We start from the raw sequence: 27177 nt of genomic DNA, 5'->3' as shown, positions 1-27177 counted from the left end.
AACAATGTTCTCAGATCATTTTCATGTAATGATATGCACATCGGTGTTGATTTGGATGTTATGTGTTTGGCTTTTTCAGCCATAGAAAGTCATAGAAGCGTCGCTCTGTACATGTGAACACAGAGCCAAGAACAGCAAATCCAGAGGGAGTTTGACTTCACTCTCTTTTTAGGAAGTCATTCATCCACAATATTAAAATCAGGCATGGTTGTTTTTGTTTTTTGTTTAGATTTTTGGTGGGGCTTTTTAAACCTTTATTTAAAAAATGAGAGTCAGAATTCAAAGAGAGAGAGAGAGAGGAGGGAATGAAATGCGGCAAAGGAGCCACAGGGCGGATATAAACCCGGGCTGCCCGCTTTGAGGACTTTAACCTAACTAAATTAAACTAACCACAAAGCCACTGTTGACAAGGCATTTTTGATTTTTTGCCATATTAGTATGAAAAATGCCACATATAATGCTTTTAACTTTCATATTATGATTATTTATTAGACAATCTGTTACATTAATTCTGCAAACGAACCAAAATCATTTCCAGAGGCTTTCAAGGGTTATTTATTTTTGCCCCCAAGTTGTCAAAAACAGCCAGTTAAGATTTAAAGCCAAAATTATTCTGATGTAAGGGGGGGGGGGGGGGGGTTAATGTAGTCAGTTTTCTAAAAAAGGAGTTTCCTTAATAATCTGTTTTCTGTCTTCAGCTATAAAGATTTTTGTGGCTACAAAGAGCAGTCGAGGTGCCGGCGTTGAGGAGGCGGAGAGGAACAGAAGGTTCACTTTTGAAAAGATGAGCGGAGAAATCACTGAAATCATCCGAGTGTTACAGCTCACCACGTGGGACGAAGACGCCTGGGCCAATAAGGTACGACCTGCTGCACATGTTTTACTCTGTTTCTTCACTTTATACCCCAAAGCCCCCCCCCCCCCCAAAAAAAACACCAAAACAATCCCCACATACTTCAATAACTTTTTGCTTTGTGCCCGTTCAAACACACAGACACACACTCTTTCCACACGTCGCTCTCTGAAATAAACTCACTCTTTACTTTCTGTTTCCACGTTTTCTTTTGGCTCACTAGTATAACTCTTGGTTTTTCTTTTTTCTTTCTTTACCTTTCTCCTCCATTCTTTTCCTCCCTGTAGAAGGTAAGCCTGTTTCTCTGCCCCTCTGCAGTTCCCAGCATGCACCTGTGTATGTGTGGTTGAAAACAGGAAGGAAATAATGTCCTTGTGTTTACACATGTTTCTGTCATGCTGGTTGCTAACGGCGTAAGTGTGTTGTGTGTTTTTTAAATCCACTGACTGTCAGTCGATGTGATGATGTTCAGTGCAGACACGTCATCGTTCAACTGTCTGATGTGCATCTGTTTGTTCTTCGTTTGTCCATTTGAGTCAAATGGCTTGAAACAGATGGAAGTCTGATGGAAGGGATGATCATTTTATCTTTTTTTTAAGTGGGATTGTATGAGGTATTTAACAGTGAGTGTACTACTTACAGGAGATGATGGTCATTTTAGCTACTAAAGAAATCCCCACCTGAAAAACATCATTTCATTTAACAGTGAGCTACATTTTGGATGTTTTCCTGCTTCATGTCGCTGCCCTGTCCTGTGTCCTTTATTCAACCGTACAAGTTCTGGGTTCTTACGCATGAAAGCGCGCTGGATCCAACTCGCTGTTTGAGTCAGACTGTGCTCTTTTAAAGCTAAACACTGAAGTCAAAATTCACTTTTCCTGAACATGTTAAAAGACGGAGCATGTGTGCATCTTAACAAAAGCGTTACCCGGTCCCTGTTTTCACCATGTTCTGTTGAGTGATAATGGCCTCAGGCTGCTGGCACGTCCTGCACTGAAACATCAACACTAGTCGTGCATGGATCACTTATCGAAAAATAGGAATGAATTTCTAAGACAGTTGAACACTACTGTACCAAACCATCAGGAAAGCTAGCGAGCGCTATACACATGCAAAATTTAAACAACCTTAAAAATAGGCACAGAAGTTTTCCCCATGTGTCTCCTTTAACCCATCTCATCTGTTAAAGTTCTTCCTCTGTGCTTATACGGGGTATCCTCTTGTCTCTGCAGTGATGGTATGTCCTTGTGTCAATTCAAATTTTTATTTTCTTGTGTTTGTTGTCTCTCCTAGAAACTGATGATGATAGTCCTAAAATAAAGCGTTGTCTCATGACATGGTAGAGAAACTAAGCAACAGATTACCATACCAGGCTGTAAAGAGAGTATTTGCCTGTATATGAATTTCACCGGAATTTCAACACAATGACAATATCAACAAAATAAAATGGAGAAGAACATCAAGAACAAAAAAACATAATAGAGCAGCTTCAATTTGTGCATTGGAGGGAACGTAAACCCTCCAACTCGCTCGAAGGGAATTGTGCTGAATATTTCCTGCCTCGATCACACATCAGCTCGACCCAACTAATGCGGAAAGTTTAGTAGAGGGGCTGTCAGGAATGAAAGTCAGAGTGAAATTTGGTGTGAAAGCACTAACAGAAGTAGGCTTAACTTACCTCACTAGTGTGGTCAAGGGCAGCATGTCTGGTCTAACATTAAGATAGCCTCATGTTTGTTTTCGCGATCATCAGAAAATGACCACATTATCACAAGATAATGAGATAAATTAATTCATGGGAAGACCAGCTTTGCTATCCCGAGATGTGAGAAAGAAAAGACGAGATCTTGAAAAACAGCTGGAAATTACTTGTTACCAAAAAATGGGGAAAAATAAATGTATAGATGTTTGTCACCTTAGGGCTTCTGTAGATCTAAATAACTTCAGGTTAAACGGCAATTTGCTACAACCCTGTCCGTAACCGTACTTAGCTTAGCTTTTGTGTCTGCGCTTTTTCCACCTCTCCAGACAAGGGCTGTGCGGACGATTATCTACTGTAGACTATACACTATGTATTGATCAGCACCTCATACAACCCCACTCAAACAATAAGAAATATCCCTTAAAGCTGAATAATTCTCTTTTTAAGTGAAGTTTTACAAATGTTAAATCCATCTTCAGTAGTGTTGCTTTTTCTTCCTCCTCGTGCTGCTAGCGCTCACGCTGTTTGATAGAGATGTCATTAGCGCTTTAAGATGCTGTTTTTAGGCAGAACTTTTACTTTGTCAGAATATGTTTTTGGGCACATCACTTTATAAAATGTGACATGAGATGTTTTCCTTGTGAAGATATCATCTGTTTAGCTCGTCTAACCTGTAAGCCTGCATGTTTCTCTGCACACAGCTGCCTCACACAATGACCTGTCTGTGTGTGTGTGTGTGCGTGTGTGTGTGTGTGTGTGTGTGTGTGTGTGCTAGTGTGTGTGTTTGTTGTGGACATACTGCAAACCTTATGTGTGAGCTGTGATAAGCACTTACTGTCAGTGTGTGGGAGAAACGCTGGCACATGATGACTGTCCTCTGGGGTCATGAATTATAGAAATAAGCTGGTCGGTGTCCAGACACATCCATAATAGATGGTCTGTATTGAACTGTTTCACTTAGAGGCTCAGTCTCCAGTCGGCTGGAAAGAGTCACTTTTTTTTTTTATTAAACCTGTTGTAAAGCGGCGACGTCGGCGCTTTAGATGTGAAATATAATCAATGTATAAGGCAGCAGAGACTTTCTAAAAACTGTTCCCACTTTCCACGTTAATAAGGCTTTTATTTTTTATAGATCCAAAAATATTTCAGATTTAATGTATCAGTCTCCAGGGTATAAAATGTACAAATAAATGAGTATTTAGCTGACTATTTCATTAAATTCCTGGATGTTTTATTCTCAAAAAATGTGGTGACATTTGTTTTTCTTTGTTGTCAACAAATTCCACTTAAAGATAGAAACGTAACAATTAAAACTTCTGTACTCAAAGCCTGATTGAACTAACGGTATACTAAAGCTAAATGCCAGTGCTGTATTTATTTTAAATCCAAACTCTCAACAATGTTGTGCTGCAATAATAAACACTAACTCATGGAGCAAATCTGTATTAATCCGCCTCTTAAAGTAGTCCCTGACAAAAGAACCATGTCTCTCTTTTGGGACCGTTTCTCAGCATTACAGTGACTACATGTTAAAGAAAATCTATTTAACAGAAAGTCTCCCGTACAGATAGTGACTGTGTCATTTTTTAAGACTTCCATCTTTATAGGTAATGGATATGTAGACTTTAACAAGCAGAACAGGAGAGTCTGAGGGTGGAAAATATTGACGCTTTTGGTATTTCTTTTGGTTTTGCTTCAGAAAAATGTCAAATGAAACCTCTTGATTTGTGTCATATTGGCTAACAGCTGTGTACATTATTTTAGAGATGTGATATTTTAGTTACTAGAAACAAGGGCCAGTACTGTAAAGCTGTGTTTCCTCTTTCCCTCAGGACATGGAGGCTTTGAAGAGATCTCTGGCTCTGATTGAGTCAAAGATGGGACTGGCTAAAACCTGGCTCAAAGACCCTCACGGACAGCCAGGTAACTCCATGTCTTCTGCTGAAATGTTTCTAGACGTCGCTCCACAATCTCACGTTTGTTGTGTGTCGTTGTCCTCAGGAGACCCCGGTGAGGTCGCCCTGCGTGTGATCCTGGATGAAGCTGGGAAGGTGGGAGAGCTGTGCGCTGGGAAGGAGAGGAAAGACATACTGGCAACCACTAAAGCTCTGGGACAGATGACGGACCAGGTGGCCGACCTCAGAATCAGGTAGTGTGTTTAAGTAACGTGGACTTTGTTGAAGTGGATGCAGCCGCTGTGACATCGACCATCGGTTTTTATATTCAACTTAAAACTTCAACTTCAAATAACTTTATTTAGCTTGTAAGTCAACAAATAAAGCATGACAGATGAGCAAAAAATAATGCTAAAAATGTTAATATGGGCTACAAATGAATATGGGCTAAAAAAAAAAAAATTTGGGGGGCCTCAAGTTTGGCATGTTGCTCATCATCATATTTATTTATTTATTTATCTAGTACCAGAATTGACCATATTTATACACAAATGTGGACATACATTGTTACAACACATCATGCAGTATTTAAGAAAACGTTAAACTAGAGACTATTGAGACTGTAAACACAACAGTTAAAAGTGAACTGAGGTTATAAATCCACCAAGAAGAAGTTGTGTTTCCCGTAGTTTCATACGATTAAAAGTTAATTTAACGACCAGTGGAGTCTCCCCCTGCTGGCCAAAAGAGAGAAAGCAGCTTTAGGACACCGAAATGCTACATCCACGTCTTATGAACAGATTTTGTTTTTGAAACAGTCGGAGGAAAGCTTTTTTTTTTTGTTACTCCTCTGTGTTCTTGTAATGTAATGTATTTTTTCAGCATGTGTCAGCTTTCTGTGTATTTGTCCTTCATGACAGAGGCCAGGGCCCGACCCCGGGGTGTGTGCAGCGTGCAGGCCAGTGCTCTCAGGGCTTAGACTTGTTATTTGGCAAAGTGGACAGCGCTGCTCGCAGACTGGAGGCTTTAATCAATGCCAAGCAGGCAATAGCCAGGAGGCTGGATGCTGCACAGGTCAGATAAAGAAACAAGAACACAATAATCCATTTTACCCACGAGGCCTTCTGTCTGCATTACATTTACCCTGTGTCCGTCTTTTTTCTATTATAGGCTTATATTTGAACAAATGTTAGTATACTGTAAACGTGTATTTATACTGAGATAATTAGACACAAAAAGTCACTTTTGCAGACTTGATATTTTATTAGGTACCACAGGTATCTTATTTGAATGTTGAGAACGTTTTCTAGTGTTTTACCTTTTATAGTTTCTTGTGCCTAAATGTAATTGTCCTCATTTGTTCTGGTGTTTTTGCTGTGATGGTAGCTGCTGTCATACAGTGATTTCCTTTAAATGATTAATAACCTAATCTATGTTTTTTTACGACCAATAAAGCTGTTTAAATATCCTGTAAATAATTTAAAGCTAATGTGGACGATAGCAGCAGCCAAATGCTTAGCATACAGAATTCTTAAAAATCTGTTCTAAGCATTTTTCCGGACTTTCTGTGCAGATTTTCTTTCCTGCTTGTGCATCATTTTAAAACTGAACTCTGATGTGCATCACTGTTAGGCCTGGCTGGCCGATCCTAACGGCGGTCCTGAGGGGGAGGAAAACATCAGAGCGCTGCTGGCAGAGGCCAAACGCATCGCCGATCTCTGTGAAGACCCCAAAGAGAGAGACGACATCCTGCGCTCCATCAGTGAGATCGCAGGCCTCACCGCCCGACTCGTGGAGCTGCGCAGACTGTACGCTGTCCCTCCTCTGTTAAACACGCACTGCCAATGATGCTGTATAATACTTTGTGTAATTCTTAGACACTTCTTTTTTTTAGACGCAAAACGCAACCTCATGCGACCAACAGGTGGCATATTTTACCTGCATGGAACATATGTTGTTGCCTGTCTACCCTTGGAATCAGTCCCACAATAAGGTTTCTAAATGTTTCAATACGGTGTGATGGGTTTTTTGGTGAAAATGTGGAGGGTCAGTAAGAGTTTGAGGATCACATCTTGGTGGAACTTAAAGGTCCCATATTCTGCTTTTTCTGGTTTTATATGCTCTTTAGTGTGTTTTCCAAGTGTCCTGTGCATGTTTAGACACATCTATGTGAAAAAATTCAAAGTCTGCGGAAACGCAGCTTCTCCTACGTCCTCCTGTTAGCTGTAGCATTAGCTGCATGTAACGCTCGGTTCTAGCTCCCCTCGATAAAAATTTGTCAGTGCGGCGTCATTGTCAGTGTGAGATCACTGATCTAAGCCCATTGGCTCGTTGTGGCCCAGCAGCTCATGATGAAATTTCCGAGACGCGTGCTGAGCAACTGACCAATAACGACAGAGCGGATCGGCAGACCAATCAGAGCAGACTTGGCCCACGTGGGGTCTAACAGTGGGGGCTCAGCAGAGCGTAGCTGACGGACTCAGAGCGGAGAGGGAGCAAGGAGGAGCAGTACATGAAAACAGACACTTTTTTCAGACTTTAGCTATTGTGAACGTACAAAAGTAGGAACATAGATTAAATACACGAACCCCAAAAAGGGCATAATATGGGCTCTTTAAAGGACAATACCACTCAATTCAAGTCTTATGGTGTGTTTAGTGGGTTGAGAGCAGTCACTAAATTATACCGTGGTTTAGTGAATCACAGGAAGATGAGTCATTGTTAGAGGTAAACATGTCTCCTCTCCATTTCAACTGCAACGATAACCATAAATGGAAACCAGAGAGGTCACCAATGACCAGGTCGTTTTCCAAATCCAAACAAAAACATGGATGTTGACTTTAAAGGAGGAGAAAATGGGACTGCAATTTATCACAGAAAAGACATTTTTAAAGGAAGCTTTTCACTTACTTACTGTCACATTTTATTATTGAGAGGCCGAGTAAAGGTTTGGCAATAATTATGAAACTGATCATTTTAACTTATGCCTTTAAATCTGAATTCTGATGTCCTAACTCTGGCTTTTTTTTCTGGTCATACTAGACAAAAAATTATGTTGACAAAGATTATTTTTCAGTGGTATTTGCCTTTATGGTGGTATTTGGGTTGATTTAATCATATGGTTTTGGGTCTGTGTTTTACGGCTGTTCTCTGTTCCTCCTTGAAATCTTCTTTCTATTTGTTTCTGTCTCAGGGGTAAAGGTGACACCCCTGAGGCCCGTGCGTTAGCGAAGCAGATTGGTGCAGCTCTGCTGAACCTGCAGTCCAAAACCAACCGGGCCGTTGCCAACATGAGACCGGCCAAACCCGCCATCACCCTGGAGGGTAAGATGGAGCAGGCCCTGCGCTGGGTGAACAACCCCGGAGTGGACGACAGAGGAGTAGGTGAGAGGCGGAGGATGACGGGATGATGTAGTGGTTCGGTTCAAAAATAAACGCTGTGACCTTCCATGCCTTTAGTCAGACTATTTATGATGGCTGGAGAGAGAGTGAAAGAGGTTAAAGCAGCACCTGCAGGACTCTGTGATTAGCCAGTGCTTCTGAAGCGTTTGTAGTCCATGTGCATTTTTGATATTCAATAGACATCTTCAACATGTCTGATGGTGCACGCCCCCTTCAGGAGGCCAGTTTGAATAAACGCCCATCTGCTCTGCCTCTCTAGTAGCTTGTGGGCAGAGCCAGAGTCGACAAGGTCAGTCGCTCTCTGCAACAATTTCCGAACAATTTCATTCAAGAGATTAAGATGCAAAATCGGAAACGATGCAAATTCAAAAACAAATGCAAAAGTCCAATGCTAATGCAACGACTAAAATCCCCTGCAAATAAATGCTTGTGCTGCAAAAACACAAAACTAATGCATTAAAAGAAAAAGTGCTGTACTCCAAAATCCAATAAAGGATGCAAAATCTAAAATACACAAACTCCAAATATCTGCAAATACAAAAATAATCCTGCACATCACAACGGAGTGCTAAACACATTCACTGTTTTTTTATGTTTCTGAATTTGCAGCCTGTTTCTTCTAATGGAAAATGTTTTGGCTGTTGCAGAGTGATTGCCCTTGTGAGCCAACGTAATGAAGTATTGTTTTTTTTTAATGAAGATTAAATAGCACAGTTGCTGTTTGATGATTGATATGAAATATACCAAGGAGGAAAGGGGATGCGTTTAAATGCAGTTTTCTTCTGCTTTGAAGTCAACTGCTATCAAAGCCAGACGTCCAGGATGTTTGAGGTTTAAAAAAATTCAATGAAACGTCTCTGATATCTTACATGTCACTATACTGTACAAATTTTAAAGCCGAATTATCAAATACTGTAACACTATTGTATCATTAGTCTCCCTCTTGTAATTCCTGGTAGCACTCACAGCTGAAAGGCACTCACTTTCTATCCTGATCTGATGATAACTTTCCATAAAACACTCTCCCTTATTGCACTGCCAGCTTTATCTGCGGCGCTGTAGCCCAGCATGCTTTGTGCAGCAAACCAGCCGTCTGACAAAGACAATAAATGAGTGTTCATTTTCTCACCGTCAAGTTACACTTCACTGTGAATTTGGTTCAGAAGTGACTTCACTGGTGACTGATGCTTTTTCCTTAAATCCCCACAGGAAGGTATCTCATGCATGAATCACAGAGTGACTAACTTGTTTGACTAAATCATTCATTGTATTGTTTTTACTGCTTTGTTTGATGTCTGTTGCTCTGTTCCTGTCGTGTCTTTTGATTGTTTCCTGTTTTCTCGCATGCTTCCTTATGGGAGCAGAGTGTGAGATACTGCAGTGGAACGAAGGTACCTGCCTATTATGGGTTTCTTAGAAGATATAACCAAAGAGTCTTTATATAAAACCCATAAATATATTTTTTTTATCTCAGCATGTTCCACTAAATGCATCATCTTCTTCTCTAATTTAGTGGACTACGTGTATGCACCACAGTTGTCCCTTTTATCCCTGTTTATCAGAGCATGTTATCGACAAATACAAAAAGACTGTCTTGCCTGTTAAAGTGTTTTCATGTCTTAATAAGGACTTGTAATTGTTGCATGTGAGACTTATGATATGTTAAGTATCCAGTTGTGATTAAGGAATGACTTCCTCCCTGCGTCTCCCCCCAGGCCAGGCAGCAATCAGAGGGATGGTTGGAGAAGGGAGGCGGCTGGCAGGAGGCCTGTTGGGTCCGTACAGACAGGATATGATTGGACGCTGCGACAGAACAGAGGGTCTAATGAACTCTTTGGCAGACATGGCCGGCAGGGGCGAGGCCGAGGCTCCTCATGCACGGGCAACAGCAGCTCAACTGCAGGAAAGCCTTAAGGTAGCTCAACAGACCGACATTTATCATTCAACATTCAACATGAACATTTATCACTGAGTGATGTTTAAAATCCACTGGAATTACAAACCTACAGCATACTGGATTCTGCAGCCAAACAATGTTCAAACCCACAGAGATCTCTCAACTAAAGTGAAAATTGTAAAGCTTATAAACACACCAAAAACATCCAACTAAATGAGATAGTGATGTTGAAGAAATGATGCACATGTAATTAAGATATTAAGTCATGGATTAGTAAATTGCATACAGAATAATAATAGAAATATTGGTGCAGAGCTCCCTCTAGTGGACTGATTAAAACGCTCTCTGCTTCAAACAGGACCTGAGGAAGCACATGCAGGAGGTGATGACCCAGGAAGTATCTGACGTTTTCAGTGACACCACCACCCCTGTCAAACTGCTGGCTGTGGCTGCGACTGCTCCGCCCGATGCCCCCAACAGAGCGGAGGTCAGTGACACACAAATATCCGTGCTGGCCACAAGAAAGCACCCGATGCTCTGCAACATCCAGAAGTTGTCTGTACTCTCAGGACTCTTAATGTTTGTTGCAGGTTTTTGAAGAGCGCGCAGGAAACTTCGAGGCCCATGCAGGCCGACTCGGGGCGACAGCAGAAAAAGCTGCAGCCGTGGGAACAGCCAATAAGAGCACAGTAGAGGGCATACATGCTGCTGTGAAACATGCCAGGGACCTCACACCACAGGTGATACTATTCGCTTCGCTCCACGATTTGCATGATTGCATAGATTGGTAAAACATGCAGCTGTCACAACCATTTCATACTCAGTCTGATTGTGACTGCTTTTGAATGTCCAGGTGACTTCTGCTGCTCGGATCCTGTTGAAGAATCCAGGAAATAAAGCGGCGTACGAGCACTTTGACACCATGAAGAACCAGTGGATTGACAATGTGGAAAAACTTACTGGTGAGGATTTTGCCAAGATTTTGGTCTGCAACTTAAATCTTTTACTATTTAACATTTTACAACAAAGAGATATCCCAACAATTCTTAAAGTACTGCAAAAACACAAGTAATCAAAGATGTATGTGTGTGTGTGTGTGTTGCCTCAGGTCTGGTGGATGAGGCCATCGACACCAAATCTCTGCTTGATGCATCTGAGGAGGCGATAAAGAAAGACATCGACAAGTGCCGAGTTGCCATGGCGAATGTTCAGCCCCAAATGCTTGTTGCCGGGGCAACGAGCATAGCAAGACGAGCTAACCGAGTCCTGTTGGTGGCTAAGAGGGAGGTGGAGAACTCTGAAGATCCTCGGTTCAGAGACACAGTGAAACATGCGTCAGACATCCTCTCACACACCATCTCGCCCATGGTGATGGACGCTAAGGCCGTGGCCGGAAACATACAAGATAAAGGTGCCGAAAGACACGATGCAAACACATTTTAAGAGATACATTAAAACACAGACTGACACAGTGTATTCTCTTTTCGTCTCTCTTTCTGCTCCGCAGCTCTGCAAAAGGCTTACTTAGACTCGTGTCTGAGGATTTTGGCTGCAGTGGGAAAAGTTAGAGAAGCCTTCCAGCCTCAGGAACCTGACTTCCCTCCTCCACCACCGGACCTGGACCAGCTCCATGTATGATCATTCAAACACACACACTTCCTATTATCCACAACAAACCATTGAATAAACCTCCACTTTCCCACCTAAGAATATTAAAATGACAGCAGTAACACAAGCTTTGGCAGTTAAAAAAATACATTTAAGTAGGAGTGCCGGGAGTATTGTGCTCTCTAATAAAGTCCCCCCCCCCCCCCCCTTTTCCTTTATCATGTATCTATAGGTAACATAAAGCATGTTTCTGTTCATGTGTATTTTCCAGGTTAGCGATGAGCAAGCTCCACCCAAGCCCCCCCTGCCTGAGGGTGAGGTTCCCCCACCGCGGCCTCCTCCTCCAGAGGAGAAGGATGAGGAGTTCCCGGAGCAGAAGGCTGGAGAGGTGCTGAGCGAGCCCATGATGGTGGCCGCCAGGCAGCTGCACGACGAGGCACGCAAATGGTCCAGCAAGGTCGGTCAACACAAACACTCTAAAAAAATGTAATGTTCTTATTCACCCCCTCAAATGTGTATTATGTACAATCAGCTGCATTCGGGCAGCTCGTTCAGTCATGTGTTGATCGGGACACCGAGTCTCCAAATAGGGAGGACATGGAAACGTCATGGAGGCTATTTAGAAGAATTTATAACTCAGAATAAACCAACGGCACTCTACACACACAGCAAGCTGAGGTTACAATGTAGTGCCACATTAGACATTTTAAATGAGCCAAGAAAATATGGAAATGTATAAAAAAAAATTGACTCTCAAGCCAACATTTTCTATAGTATGTCATGTTTCAGGAAAAAATATTGGCAGCTTGGCGAGTCAAATACCAACATTTTTCTCTGGAAAACTGGAAATAGCATTACTGACAAATTTTCTAGTTGGATACAAATTTTTCCAAACATTCAGACACCATGTGAATGCAGCATAAGCACTGTCTTGTATGCTGTGAATATTCTGAAATCATACTGGTTCTGAAAGTGGCTTGATTCCACTTTCACAAGGGAAACCTGAAAATGTTTGAGATTTCAGTATGTAAGATTTATTATAACTCAAACATGGACACTTACATGCATAAAATAAACGGTATTTACAAAGTTTACAAAAAAGAGCTGTCTGTGGAGAGACTTCAAAACAAATCGTTGCAGTCTTCTTTTTGGTTATTATCACTGTTGGTGTTTCTGTTTTGTGTGTGTACATGTTTTATCATGCAGGGGAACTGGTATAAGAATCACTTATTTGTACATTTAACGGATAACAATCTAGCTTCAGTGCACTGTCTCTATCTTCGTAAAGCTCATAACCATTTCCTCTCTATAGCTTCACTGCTCTTCTCGTTATGATCGATTTATCAAACAAGTCTTTGCAAACCAGGAAAAGTTATCTCTTTAAAAGGCCACACATGGGTCTCACTAAGTTTCCGAGCACACTCCTAAATATGCTGCAGGATGCAATCCACTGGTTTTGGTTACAGTTAGACCTTGTTTGACTGCACAAAAGCTTTTCAGACTTTCAACTCAGCTACTGCCTCAGTGCAATGCACATCACCCACCTGCTTCCAGCCCCAAACAGCTCCCCTATCCCTTCCTTTTGTTTCCATTTTTGCTTGTGCAGGCAGTTTCACCCTCTCCCTTCTTCTGCTAAGTGCTTGCGCCTCCTGCTCCCCGTAAATCTCCTGTCTTTTGTTCTTCCATACTGTACTAAATGCCTCCTTTTCCCATGCTTCCCGTGCTTTCTTCTTCTCCATATCCCTCCTTTTTTTCCTCCTCCTCCTCCTCCTCCCAACCCCTTTGCCTCCCTCCCTTCCCATCCCAAAATGCTCCCACTCCTCCAACTTCCATCGCCAATCCCCGCCTCCCCTCGCTCAAACCAGCCTGAGGATGAGGAGGCAGTAGAGGAGAGGGAGGTAGATGATGAAGATGAATTTACTGATGGTGAGGATGACTATGAGCCAGAACTGCTGATGATGCCCTCCAACCAGCCTGTCAATCAACCCATTCTGGCAGCTGCCCAGTCTCTCCACCAGGAGGCGCGCAAGTGGTCCAGCAAGGTCTGCGCACGCACATGTACATGAGTGCACACACAAGCTGACATGAGTCAGAAAGTATTTGTTAAAGGCTCCAACATACTCAAAAATCTTCACAGAAAATAAATAACGCATAGGCCTCACACAAAAACGGCCCTACAGGACAGCGCACAATTCTCTGCATCTGCGACTACAATGGAAACTTCCACCCACCTGTGGCTGCATTTCACTCAGACGTGTTCACAGTTATATGCTTGAGTCATTCAGAGTATTTGCATGGAGGTTATTTTTCCTTGATGTCACAGTCAATTTGTGAAGCTCAGAAGTTTTTATGCAAAAGATGTCGTGTTGCTTTGTTCAAGGTTGCAAATTGTATAAACGTAGGGAATCTGATGAATTGCTTTTTGTGAGCCACGTTCTCGCTAAAGACAAAAGTTTAACATGATTAAATAAAAAATAGGTACATGAAGAGAATTTAAAGGCTTTATATGTGATTTTTCACACTTAAATATAATATAAATCAAGAATATCCTCTGAAAATAACTCTGTGAGTCATGACTGTCTACAATGGGTGTAACACCCGAGTCCCACTGTCTGTGATGTTTTCAGAGTTTTCAGAGTCCTATCTTAAGTTTGTTTACATCGCCAGGACAGCTGGCTGACTCCTCCCCTCGCGTATAAAAGTTGTTTAATTGAGGGATTAGAGAAAAGAAGAATAACATACTGTACTCACTGCTTAACTGTGTTTCTAGATCACGCTCATTTCAGGTAAATTTACATGCAGTGTGAAGATACGAGCGTAATAAAGATCGCTAACATTAGCATGCTAACACAACAATGCACTGCGAGTTGTTTTGGTTTCATGCTGGTGCTCAAGGGCGACATCTGCTGGATCAAAAAATCGCATATAAAGACTTTAAGCAAACTAATGGTTATGTTGTGTTGATGCAAGCTAGTTAGCATTACAGTGTTTGATCTAACCTAGTAGCTTAAGTTTACCTGCTAACTTGGCCAGCCAGCTAACAATGGTGTTAGCTAGAAAGTGGTTGTTAACTGACTATGTTGTTAAATTTCCCTCCAGAATTTCCCTTTCAATTGACTTCTCAGTTGCAAAATCAATCAAAAGTGGTGACATTATGACAGTTTGTCAGGTTCCCTTCATTTATCAGACGTTGCTAAAACACAACAATATGACTAATATACCAAGGCCGCCCATGAAAGGGGAAAAAAAAGAAAGCTTTGAAGGATTTGAAATGTTAATGTTGTGGGTGAACCTAACTGTAAGGTGAGTAATTTCAGCATGTGTATCACCATGGCAAGACCTGCAACAAACTTTTCTCAGTGAGCTCCAGAAGCTGATCAGAGCCAAGAGTTGAATGTTAGCAAGGAGGCTAATGCTAATGGTACTGATCCAATGTGCACGTATTGTTTTTAAATCACACCTGGGGAGGGCCCATATAAGCCCACTGGACCTTTCAGGGGCCCAGTCATTTCTGTAGGCGGGTCCTGACAACATCTGAGCTTCTCACCCTTAAAATGACAACGTCATAGGAGAATAGCCGGCATGCAAAAAGGATGAATGACGAGGTTGTACTCAATGGTCATGGATTTCTGGAATGGCAAATGTATTTGATGCACCTCCTGGTTCAACTGGTACCAGCTTTACACATCTTATGTACGTGATAACATGTTTATTAAAGGCGGAGTAACACAGTCTGTCTCGCTTTCACTGTCAATCACTCATTGCCTGGCCAACCGGTGAAGCCAATGATGGTTGTTTCCTAAAGACTTCTGGGTGATGTAGTGTTGATATTAGACTGCTCGTGTGGTATGATCATCAGCTTCTGCTTCTCAGTCTCAGGGTGTTTTGTTCCAACCATGAGATAATCGCCACATGGGTACTAACTCTAAATAACTTTGATTTTAGGAGAAAGGTAAGAACTGTGAACACTGTTTCCTATAACTACCCAAATAAAGACACGACTGAACTTGTACTAACGATGCATGCAGCTTTCTGCTTAAAATCCAGTGCCTAATTATTATTATTTTTTAATTCAGCTTCATTCATATTACCCGCTATCATATATGTACATTGTTTTCAGTATTTTACAATGTAATGGTTTCATACAATTGTATGGAAACTTACATATGATATATTTGCTTTGCACCAGTATCCTGCTAACAGCTCCTCCACTTCTTCTTATTTTCTTCTCCACCCCCCCCCCCCCCCCTCTCTCTTCACAGGGTAATGATATCATAGCAGCAGCCAAGCGGATGGCTCTGCTCATGGCAGAAATGTCTCGACTGGTGCGGGGTGGAAGTGGGAACAAGCGCGCACTTATCCAGTGTGCTAAGGACATCGCCAAGGCGTCAGATGAGGTGACCAGGCTGGCTAAAGAAGTGGCCAAGCAGTGCACTGACAGACGCATTAGAACCAATCTGCTACAGGTAAACTACCACAGACAGAGACACGTGCTGAAAAGATCTTCACGTTATTTAAACATGTTCTCTTCCCAAAGGTGTGTGAGAGGATCCCCACCATCAGCACTCAGCTGAAGATCCTTTCGACCGTCAAAGCCACCATGCTGGGACGGACAAACATCAGTGAAGAAGAGTCAGAGCAGGTAAACTCACAACAACAAAAAAACAAATTGTTGGATGAACTGGGCCAACGTTTTCTCTTAAAAATAAAACAAAAGCTATACTGTCTTCTTCACAGGTTTACAGATTGAATGTAGCTCATGGTAAACTAAATGTTATAAAGATTTGGACAAAACAACTGGATGCAATGAATTCAGTCAGTAACAGTGCAGATAGTGATCTGGCATGTTGGATCAGAGCATCTCCAGTAACTTTTGGCAGTCAAAAGAAATGTACTCAACTTTTGGGTTAGATGTATAAAATGGTACTAAAGTACAGCATTTAGTTCATTTCACCCTTGACAACTTGTCGCTATTACGTTTTATCTCACTTGTTTTTAAACTGCAAATCTTTCAAATGTTTCCCTGCCCAGGCCACGGACATGTTGGTCCACAATGCCCAGAATCTGATGCAGTCGGTGAAGGAGACGGTCAGAGAAGCTGAAGCGGCCTCCATCAAGATCCGCACAGATTCAGGCTGTACGCTTCGCTGGGTACGCAAAACCCCTTGGTACCAATGAAAACCTGGTCAGTGACAGTACAGTAGTAACACTCTTGACTCGGCAACGATAGCACACAACTTGACTAAAAGTAGCAAACGTGCACTCAAAAGAGGAAACTGCAGGTGATTTTGATCCATCCTCCACTGTAGTGTAATACCAGGAACCATTTCATCTGGTACAAAGCAGGTTTTATTTGTTGGAGTCAGTTCAGCTTTGCTCTCCAGTTCCCTTTATCTGTAAGCCTGGTATCCTGCAGGCTCATCAGAGACAGTTTTTAATATATATTTTTGGTATGTTGTGTTACAAGAGTTTATCCAAATCCCAGGTAAATATATTTTTCTGCATGAAAATGTTTTCTATTTTCTAAAGGCAAAATATGATAATAAGATATTTGTCTCTTTAAGGACATTTACTTTTATTCAGTTTTTTTTTCAGTGAGATTCTTATTCTCTATTGTGTATATAAAGTATTCATTTTGTTTTAAGGAAATCACTCAGCTTTGAGTTTTGTACGCCGAGTTTGACACTAAAGTGTGGAGTCTTGTGTGGGCTGATGAGCCTCTTCATGTTTACGTTTATTAGCAACACTGTTCTGAAGATCTATGAATTTAAAGGTGATCTATCTATACTTGAAGAACTATAATGTCTTCTGGATTAAAAGTGCTATGACTTAAAGGCAAATAATACAGCAAAGAACCTTGGTTCTCAACTGGTGGGTCAGGACCCTAAGATGGGTCACAAACTAGTTTCAGCGGGTCGGGGATTTTATGCTACAGAAAAAAAGAACTTGTGGCAAAAAGTCTATGCAAGCTGCTTAAATTCTAAAGGACGTGTTTCCTAATTAAAATGCACTTGCAGTGGGGGCGTTTGTTGACTCTCCAACACAGTAGTTAATGCACCTCAAAGCTGGTTGCTACTTCTAATAAACAACAAGGGAAGAAGAAGTGTAAAGTATTATTGTAATGGTGCGTTCCATTTGATCGCAGAAGTTGGAAATTCCGAGTTACCGTTCTGACACGTTAGCAGGAACGCCCCCCTGAAGTGGGAAGTCTGACTCGGAAACTTCAGTAGTCTGAGTTAAAATCCAACCTGGCTGCTCTGTGCATCCACAGAAACGTTTAAGCTGAAACTGGTGTGTTTATAAGCAGCTTAGTCCTCTTTTTGTGTAATTAAATAAATCACAGTAAAAGTATTAACATGCTATCAATGTTACTTTCGCATGCAAACTATCACGCAGTGTGTTGTTATCGACGGGTATTAGCTAACAAAACAAAGGTGCTCCTGGAGGCGTCCGTGTTGCTTGTCTGACTTGCAACTGGAACACGAACTCGGGTGTGATGTCATTCCCAGCTCAGAGGTCTGAGTTCAGAGGTTAATCGAACTACTACGCTACTAGTTTAAAAATGCTAATTTGACATCTTATACACTGATAATAGTTTTCTTACATTGCTGCACACAGCGCTGCAACTGTTTTTTTGTCCCCTGTCTCTCCCCAAAGTACCGACCAATGGAAGCATGAATCTATCCAAAATGCACCATAGTTGAGATTTTCAGAATGGGTCCTGAAGCTCGACCAGTTGAGAACCACTGGCTTAGAGGGTGATTGTATATTTAAAAAATATATATTGTTAATAAAGTTTTTTTTTTGTTTGATTGCAGAAATGTCTATAATTAATAGATATGAGGTTTTCACTTGCTGAGATGTTTTGAACTGTTTTAACTTTATTTAAATGTCGCAGTGACAATGCCAAAGGTTTTCTTTAACATTACTGTAAGCTTCTTGAAGTTCTCTAAACACTTCAAATCCAGGTTATTCAAATAACAACACTGACATTTTCTTTACAGACCCTGTTGTAGGCCTTCTTTTTAGGTCTTTTTTTAAATCAAGAGTATGTTTTCTGCATTTTTTTAAAATGTATTGTAGTGCTTTGTTTCTGCAATTACTCTGTAACAGTTGAACTGTTTAGGTTTATTTATCAAAAAATATGAAGTGATTATTGACAGCCATCCAAGATCCTGTTTTTAGACTTTTCTTTATTGGTGAGCTCAGTGGTCCCACTTTGAATGCTCTGACTCTTTCTTGGTGACCCAGGTGGTTTGAACATATAAACAACCTTTTTTATGTGCTGTGACATTTAAAAAGGACGTTCTTATCTGGAAACATTAGTGCGATAGAAGGACACATGATTGGTGACGCAGTTAGTACATCAAATTCATTAAGTGGTTGTAATTTCTTAAAAAGAAGTTCATCGAGTTTTGTTAGATTTTCTCTATAAAATGTCTGGGCAAATTCAACTTCTTAATGCAGGATTCTCCAGTTAGTGTGTATGTATGAAGCCTATATTCACATATTAGCGAGCCGTCCCACGCAAAGGTCAGGGAGCGCAGCACAGAATGTTCACTGTATTTTCATATTTATTTGGTCGTACTGAGCATGTAGCAGTCTGACTCCTCGCTGAGAGGGATTATACTTCTGTGTGTACCTGATGTGTTCATTCACACCCTGAATGTATTCTGATAGCTTCTAGCCCTGCCAACACATCTGCTGTGCCTTGGAAGAATAAAAATCTACTACAATGATAACTGGAGTCTGCACCTTCTTCACAACTCACTGCTACCTATCACATACAAAAAAATGATACCAGAGCTATGTGCTAACATCGCCGAGGCTGTATTAAAGCATTTAACACAATACTCAGTTTGCTAACAAGCTCCAATTGAGAAAGCTAGCATGCTGTAGTTCTGCCAGTTAATCATTAGTGTTTACCACCTTCAGTGTTGGGAACGTTAACCATCTGTATTAAAGTTTACCATGTTTATTATCTTTGTTTAGCACTTGAACCATGTTTATGATGTTAGCCACATTTTGAGGCTATATACTAAAGCACCCTTTAAACTAATTGTTCATTTCAGTGTGCTAAAAAGCTAAACCAAATGCTTATGTCAGTAGGCTAAAAAAAAAAAAAAAGCTCATAATGACAATGCTGGCATGCTGAAGTTTGGAAATATTGTCATTTTTAGTTTTTATCTACTTCACCTAGCAGCTCTGAAAGGTCATATTGAAGCACCTTTAGGCTAGCATCAATGTTAGGAAGTTACCTATAATAATGCAAGCTACCTATGATAATGCTAGCATCTCAAAGTTTGTCATACATTCAGTTTATCATGTTTTAAGTTTTGTGTCACCATACTAGCCTTTTTATATCATTATCCGCCTCAGCCTTGCTGGATTTCTGGACCAAAGTGGTGAACCTGCAAATTGACAGGCTGCTAACATGGCTAATGAAATAAACACACGACCATATCAGTTTTAAAGCTTTTTATAAGCCATCTTTTACACTGAAATATATATTTAACTCCACACGTGCTTTGAGTTGTATTTTTCACGTGGACAACCGATTGTGCAAATCTTGTGCTGAGTGAAGAGGTTGCATTCAAGATTGTGTGAGTATCTGTTTTTACACAACTGTTCTCGAAAAAAAACATATTAGCCTGGATCTAGGCCTTGTGGAGAGTTGGTCAACATCTGTTAGTCAAGATATGTACCTTTGATTTAAGGTATATTATTCAGACATCTTCCCTCAGGCTCCAAAGCATGCAGTTTGTTGCTGTAGTGTGCTATACAACGCACCTTAGAAGGCCACAATAACAAGTGAATGCAGATATAGATGCACTAAAGTCGGTGCTTTAAGACACACTGCAGCTACTAAGAAAGTAGATAGGACATAAGAATCTTCACAAAAATAAACATATGTATGTATAAAAGTTGCTACCTTATAATATTTAAAAAGGCTTGGAAAAGGCAAGGCTGCTTGTTCTTAGGCGACATGCAAATACGATTGTACAGGTGTGCTGAAGAAGTAATGAGGAGCAAGGCAGTGAGCTGTGAGTGTCCCTTTTCAAACCAAAATATTCCCCTTAGGCAACGCTCAGAAAGTGTTAGACAGAAAAGAAAGAAAAAACAAAAGAGAAATGGTTCATACAATGCAACACATTTAAACTAATAGCACTTCAACAAGGTCACATAGGTTATTAAGGCTTCCCTTTACAGGCCACAAACACCATCCAGGCGTAGAAACGTAATGCCAAAAACAAAATAAATAACTGTTAGAATGCAAAATATTTCATTAAAGGTCACATATTATGCAAAATACACTTTACTATGTTTTTTCCAACACTAATGTGTCCTTAGCCTGTCTACAAACCAGCCAATTGTGAGAAAAGTCCACCCTTTCTGTCTTTTGCCTGTTCCACTTTTCAGAAAATGTTCCCTTTGTGACATCACAAAGGGCTGTAACCCCTCCCCCAAGGTGGGTGACACTCCCACAGCTAGGTGTTTGTTCTGCCCCTCTGAGTCTGCCTTCTCACTGTAAACAATAGGGCATGATGCAAGAAAGCCCAAGCCACCAAAGCCCTTCCAGAGAGGGGGCGTGGTCAAACACAGCTCATTTACATTTAAAGGTACAGACACAGAAACAGCCTGTTCTGAGCAGGGCTGAAATAGAGGGGTTTATAGGCATGATTGAATAGAACAAATTGAATGTATGGCAAGAAACTTCACAGACATGTTTTGGGGACCTATGAGGCTTATTTAAACTTCTCGAAAAGGAATATAATATGTGACCTTTAATTACAAAGAGCCAGAGGAAGATGTAAGACTTTTTGGAGGGCTGACTCCGTGAGGTAAAAACCGTTCCCTCTATTTGGCACGTTGGATTGTTGAACTTTGGGTGTTGATAGTCATCGCTCAGGTCCGCACTTGGAATTTCCCAGCTTTAGTCAAATATTTGACCCCTTTAAATGGCTTGTACTTCTCTCCGTACATGTCAAGACGACTCACCTTAAGACCTGCGCAGAGGGTAAAGAGGCAAAGTGAACATTTGGTGCAAAATGTATCGTAACCACAAACACTGTTCGTGTTACTCAAACTATATACATCCTCACAAACAAAGGTGGAGAAGGAATATGGCTAAATTGACCAGTTACGTTTTTGGACTTTATCAAACATGGCTGAGTTACGAGGGTGAGAGGTTATGTAAGGAGGATTACCTGATATGGCCATCTGTTGTATCTTCAGGTCAATGTTGAGTGTTGGGTTATCTTCAGGTTTCGGGGCCCCAACCTGCGTACTCAGACTGCCTCGCAGGTTAGGAAGCTTCTGAGTGTTCAGTTTTCCAATGTCCCAAACCAAAACCTTAAAAAACAGATATAAGCTCCCAGTAAGTATAATAAAACTAAACCCTTGTTTGAACACATTTAAAGGTGAAAAGCTTTTCTGGCCTTGCATGTAACAGATCTAAGACTTCTTAAGAACCATCCTCTTCACCCCCTCTTCTGCACTACAGCTCAAGTTTGACCACTTGCATAGAGTGGGGATTGTTAAAAAAAACCCTCCAGCAGAAAGACTACACAGAAGCTGGCTCAATGACCAAGTGCAACACAGTGTTGTGACCATCGTGGAAGAGACTCAAATTGTGCAAATTACATACAACTTACAAACAGAATGTTTATTTTAAGTCAAACAGATGTTGTACCCTATTAAGAATGAAATCTCCTAGGAGGTACAAGGGTTAAGGTGTACATTTGATTAAAGATTATGGATGCTATATTTAAATGGAGCGATAAAAGAGTTTTTATAAAAACCTCTGAAAAAACGGGAAATTGGCAGCATGCGTCTGTTAGCTCACTCTCCACACTGAAACTTGTTGAGCTTAATAATTATGCTGCCGTATGCTTCATATTGTACCTCATTCAGCTGTGTGTGTAACTCTCAAGATAGCTAATGGATTGGGAGTGGAGCGGGTCCGGTTTGAGCACCTTTTTATTGTTTCTTTGGATGAAATAAAATTGACAAATAAAAAAATAAAAAACTACCATATTACCGCTGAGGACAGCTCTGTAAGCAGATGGTTACCTTGGTAGCGAGGTCGTAGGTGTAGTTTCCCTGCGAGGCGGTGAGGTTGGCATTTAGCACAGTTTTAGGCATGTGGATAGTGACCTTCATGCTCTCCACCGTCTTCCCCATCGTCTGCTTGGGTCCGACGGTGATGTCCAGGCGACCAGAAGGTCCCGTCTCAAAGAAGCTGATGCTCTGCTTTACGTACACCGGGATGGCCACGAGACTGAGGATGGAAAGACAATAAACAGAGCGATGCAGCAAACACACAGAAACCAGTTACCAAAGTGACAAGTGTGGATTGTGAATCCTAATTGCAGAATTCCCTTATCCTCACTAAAACCCACGGAGAACAGTGGGACAAGGATGTTACTGTTTTTTTTTTTTACATTTTTGCACGTATAGGTCATTCCTGTTGAAAGCTCCGACATGTCTTATGCAGCCAACCTAATTCATCAACATGTTAAGATGGAAAGTCTTACAAATGAGGATTAGCTGTAACCAAGGTTTTTTTTCTTCTTCACACAATTATACATTTATAAAGCATAGAGCTGTGCCTGTGCTTACTTTTGAGTGCTGACATGATAGTTCATGAGCGTGAAGTTTCCGTCCGGCGGGATGAAGGAGAGGACGTGCTCCGACTCCCAGCGCTTAAACCGAACACAGGGGTGGAAACTCACGTCGTCGAGGAGACGAGGATTCTGTCGACGAAAGAAAGGTGCAAACAAACAAAAAAAGAATCAACGACAACAGCAAGTTTTGGTTTAGATAGACGCACAAAAGAAGTGACAGAAGCACATGAAGAAAAACAAACGTGCACCTGGAGGAAAATAACTCACCATGAAGGACAGAGTGAGGTCGGGCATCCCAGTGAGCCTCACACAGGCTTCAATCACACCCTGGATCTCTGCGAATACTGGAGTACCTACATGAGAAAGATTGAGGCAAGGAGGTTATTAAAGAGTCAAGATATAATCTCAGAAAAAAACTACAACTCTACTACTACTGTAGGTAAACAAATCGTCCTCTGCAGTGCTCAAACAAGTAGACTTTTGTACCTGATTTGTCCAGAATGGCATCTATTTCCTCTATCACATCAAAGTACGCCTCGTTATTGGTGTATTTCACACCAGCCCGCCTCCACGGTACGTTGGACAATTGACCTGTTGGCAGCGTATCTCCAACGTTACTACTTCCTGGAAAACATGCAAAAAAAAAAAATATATAAACATATACAGAATTTGTCTTTTTCAGGGAGGAGTAGACAGAGAGTGGTCCAGCTCAGATTGACCTTTAACCTCAGTTTACCTGTGAGAGTGTTGACGACCGATCGCAGGATGGTGGGAGGCCTGATCATCTCTTTCAGGACATTGGACTCTGTTGCTAGTGGGAAGCCGTTGTCCAGCATCTCCTCCAGGAGCTCGTACACGGTCACCACGTTATCCTTGATCACACCCTCTGAGCACTCTCCGAAGTAGTCCTGTCGGGAATAAACAACAACATTTTCAAAAGCTATATAATCTACCACTGTAGTCAAAGTAGATAATGCAAAACATGGACCCAGAAATGTCTATAAAGCAGCAACTTCACTTCACACAGTGACACCGTCTGCTATCTGTGTTAACATGTTGTGGTTGCTAAGTAGCACCTATATTTCCTTTGTGAAATGCACTATGGGTGAGTACTTTGAAATGACAGCATAGTCAAAAATAAAACATTTTAAAAGGCTTTTTTAAGCTGATTTTTTCAGTGTGAAAACACAACAATGCCAATATGGAGTAGGGCTGGGAGATTCATCGATTTTTAAGATATATCGACATATTTTAAAACGAGATATAGGTAAGACAATATTGTTTACATTGCATTGAAATAATGTTACACACTTCTTCTGTAGAGCTTTCTCCTCTCAGTGTCTGTCCCTCTTCACCCTGATCCACCTCTCTCCCTCTCTGAGCGAAACTCAAAAAAACACAGCTGTGTGTATTTTGTTATGCATGAAATTAGCTTTCTTTTTTAAATTCACAGACAGGTAGTTTGTTTCAATTTAATTGTCTATGGTCATGTTGACATATAAGTATATATATATAAGTACATATAAGTGCATGTCTGACATTAGGCTTTAGGGCCTAAAGCCTAATGTCAAAGTCAGTCAAATCCACATGAGCCTAAAGTTTAGGCTCATGTGGATTTGACTGACTTTGTTTTTGTTATTTCTTTACAGACAAAATATCCAGATATATATATCGTGTGTCACCATTCAGCTAAAAAATATACCTACATATGATTTTTTGGGTCACATCGCCTAGCCCTAATATGGAGTACAACGTTAAGGCTGCAGTTACTGTTGACTCTCACTGGTTAAATGCATCCTGGGTAATAAAAAAGTACACGGCATTATAAAAACAGCTGAACAGCAAGTCACCCAGCCCAGGTTTACTGAGGACACACAAGGATCTGTTCCTCTATTTCAACTAATTTGTAAAAACATGCAGCTGAGACAGGTTTTTCCAAGTTTGCAAACTACTAACTAAGCATTTAACTCATGGTGAAGAAAAAATGAGTATTTCTAACTTCTGGGTGGAAATCAAAAGAAGTCTTATAAGAAATGAGAAGTCTGTTTTTGTACGTTCTGTCACCTGTCCAGACATCTGAACACAGATTGTAATCCCACCTGGATCGTGTCTGCCACTCTGTGCAGGAACTCGATGACAAACAGTGGAGGCACTTCGGTCTGGATGACGGACAGGAAGAAGAGCTTGCCCTTGTATATGGATATGAGATAGTGGTGTGGGGTCTGCAGGACGGGGGGCACATCCTCCGGGTCCACTGCCTTCTCCTTGGCCTCAAAAAAGTAATCGCACACACTGCGGCCGATGACACTCTTCCAGTGTTTCTCCAGGATGATGTCTCCCGTGTGATTAATGAGGAACAGACTGTGGATCATCTCAGCTGCAACAATGAGCTGCTTGTTGTTGTTGTTGTTGTTGTTGTTGTTGTTAGTCTGTGTTTCTGATGGGGAGATGAAATCAAAAAAAGAACAGATTAAATATCGCATTACCCAAAATAAAACAACATAATATGGATTTTTAGCAGTGTTCTCCTTTTGCCAGCAATAATCCCCTGTGTCAATCTGTTCAATTTACTTCAAACTCTGCAGGTAAATTCACCGTCTGTAAACAAGATTGTCATTTTAACTCTTTTAATCTGTGCACAAACAATCAAAAATAAACTTCAGTGCACGAGGCGAAACAATAGCAAAACAAATAAGTAAAAGTTTGACAGATGGTTCCAAAGTTTTACCTGCTAAATCCAGTCGGCTGTGTCAAGATGACTCGGTGTCAATATGGCAGTGCTGGTGTGCAGCTGGTGTGCAGAGGAGGAGACGCCTGCAGATCTATGCACACGTAAACACAACGAAGTCACAAGAACGTGGCGAAAAACTAACAAAGAAGGCCCGAATACTGTTCGTAGAGTGCTTTAATATATGCTGAATGACCAAAAACGGTTCAGCGAAGTCTTCACCGGGTCGATACTTTCAGGGCAAAGTTTCAGATTTTTTTTTAATCAGGCAGCATCTGCGGGCAGCTAAGACGCGGGTCTTAGTGGTTACTGTTTGGGGTTTTGTTGCCCTGAGTTCAACTTTCAGGTGTTCGGAAAAAGGTTTGGATGTTACCTCACACATTTTTGATTAACAACAAAATTACAGAGGTTTTCCTTTAAATGATTTCATAGAATTTACCCCCCGAATCAGTACATGAAGAAATCTGTAAGGACAATAAACCCTGACTATCACACATTTATTTTCTACTGTACAGATATTTTTAGAAGAATTATACTTATTGTATTTTTTCTAAAGTCTGTAATAAGTTTTCTCTTAAATTTAAAAATGCATTTTTTTCTTAATCAATCTTGTTCTGCTTTTTTTGTGCAAATTAAATAAATTGTTATTAATTGTGAAATAAATAAATTGTTATTAATTGTGAAATAAATTAAATTAATTGTGCTTTAATTAAATAAATTAAAATGTATATTTCTGCACAAAGAACTAACATAAAAGCGATTAAATTGTTTATTGTCAACTTTACTTAATTGAATTTATGTCTTTAATATGTTTAACATAATGCTTTAATTTAATGCATCCTCTGGCATCTTACCATTTTGTACTTCTCGTCTATCCTGTTTGTGTTATTCTGTGTTTTTGTTCGGTTTATGTGTTATTCTGTCACATGCTTTAAATATCTACAATGTATGGAATAGATTGGCCAATTTATTGAGATATATCAAAATCCATGCTCTTCTAATGTCTCTTACTGTGCAGTAAAAACTGATGCAGATGTAGAACTAATATAACCTTGGCTCACACAGACTATAACAACATGATATTGTTATCATATTACTTCCTTCCACTTGCCACGCACCTTAACAGCCTCTGCTTTATCTGCTCTCATGCACTACATCTCTTTATTCTATCCTTTCTATTTCAGTATTCATACAGTTCTGGTTACTTTATTCCTGTTGTTTCTTATCCATCATAATAATAATAATACATTTTATTTAAAGGCGCCTTTCAAAACTCTCAAGGTCACCTTACAGAGCAGAGATAAAAACAACAAAGTAACAACACAACGATAAAATTAACATTAAAATACACAAATGTACAGGATGTAAAGGAGTTATGAGAACGGGTGGAGAATGAGATGTGTTTTGAGATGAGATTTGAAAATGGAGAGTGTCATTGCACTACGGTCACTTTATTTTTTATTTT

At 40.7% G+C, this 27177-nt stretch overlaps 2 protein-coding genes across 5 annotated transcripts in view; one reads left to right on the top strand and one right to left on the bottom strand.

The window, feature by feature from the left end:
• Positions 1–19099, top strand: part of LOC132975235 (vinculin-like) — a 33562-nt gene extending 14463 nt beyond the window's left edge. The window contains exons 6-23 of one of the 4 annotated variants that reach the window (XM_061039653.1): positions 699–859; positions 4388–4478; positions 4557–4704; positions 5371–5524; positions 6083–6258; positions 7644–7834; positions 9217–9243; positions 9568–9767; positions 10108–10236; positions 10340–10489; positions 10603–10711; positions 10858–11160; positions 11257–11381; positions 11629–11814; positions 13223–13399; positions 15620–15823; positions 15895–15999; positions 16389–19099. In XM_061039653.1, coding sequence (XP_060895636.1) covers positions 699–859; positions 4388–4478; positions 4557–4704; positions 5371–5524; positions 6083–6258; positions 7644–7834; positions 9217–9243; positions 9568–9767; positions 10108–10236; positions 10340–10489; positions 10603–10711; positions 10858–11160; positions 11257–11381; positions 11629–11814; positions 13223–13399; positions 15620–15823; positions 15895–15999; positions 16389–16535 — 2783 coding nt within the window. In that variant the 3' untranslated portion in view covers positions 16536–19099. The remainder of the gene's footprint in view (positions 1–698; positions 860–4387; positions 4479–4556; positions 4705–5370; positions 5525–6082; positions 6259–7643; positions 7835–9216; positions 9244–9567; positions 9768–10107; positions 10237–10339; positions 10490–10602; positions 10712–10857; positions 11161–11256; positions 11382–11628; positions 11815–13222; positions 13400–15619; positions 15824–15894; positions 16000–16388) is intronic. The other 3 variants (XM_061039655.1, XM_061039654.1, XM_061039656.1) reach the window with 3 other exon arrangements.
• A 721-nt stretch (positions 19100–19820) lies between these two features.
• Positions 19821–25420, bottom strand: ap3m1 (adaptor related protein complex 3 subunit mu 1). The gene is made up of 8 exons (XM_061039667.1): positions 25084–25420; positions 23721–23892; positions 23471–23608; positions 23252–23337; positions 22980–23113; positions 22431–22638; positions 21566–21710; positions 19821–21364 (listed from the first exon to the last, which is right to left on the bottom strand). Exons 1-8 carry the CDS (start codon positions 25354–25356, stop codon positions 21264–21266), a joined length of 1257 nt encoding a protein of 418 aa, XP_060895650.1. The 5' UTR covers positions 25357–25420; the 3' UTR covers positions 19821–21263.
• Positions 25421–27177: the final 1757 nt, after the last annotated feature.

The sequence above is a fragment of the Labrus mixtus genome, chromosome 6, assembly GCF_963584025.1.
Source record: "Labrus mixtus chromosome 6, fLabMix1.1, whole genome shotgun sequence".
NCBI lineage: Eukaryota > Metazoa > Chordata > Actinopteri > Labriformes > Labridae > Labrus > Labrus mixtus.
Note: the sequence above shows the minus strand (reverse complement) of the source record. Positions and strands in the feature narration are given on the sequence as shown.

Coding starts and splice junctions, on each gene's coding strand:
- ap3m1 (XM_061039667.1), bottom strand. CDS start 25,356: ATGATCCACAGTCTGTTCCTCATTAATCACACGGGAGACATCATCCTG. Junction 22,639..22,979: donor TATCATGTCAGCACTCAAAA/GTAAGCACAGGC, acceptor TTCCATCCTCAG/TCTCGTGGCCATCCCGGTGT. Junction 21,365..21,565: donor ACAACAGATGGCCATATCAG/GTAATCCTCCTT, acceptor CCCTCTGCGCAG/GTCTTAAGGTGAGTCGTCTT.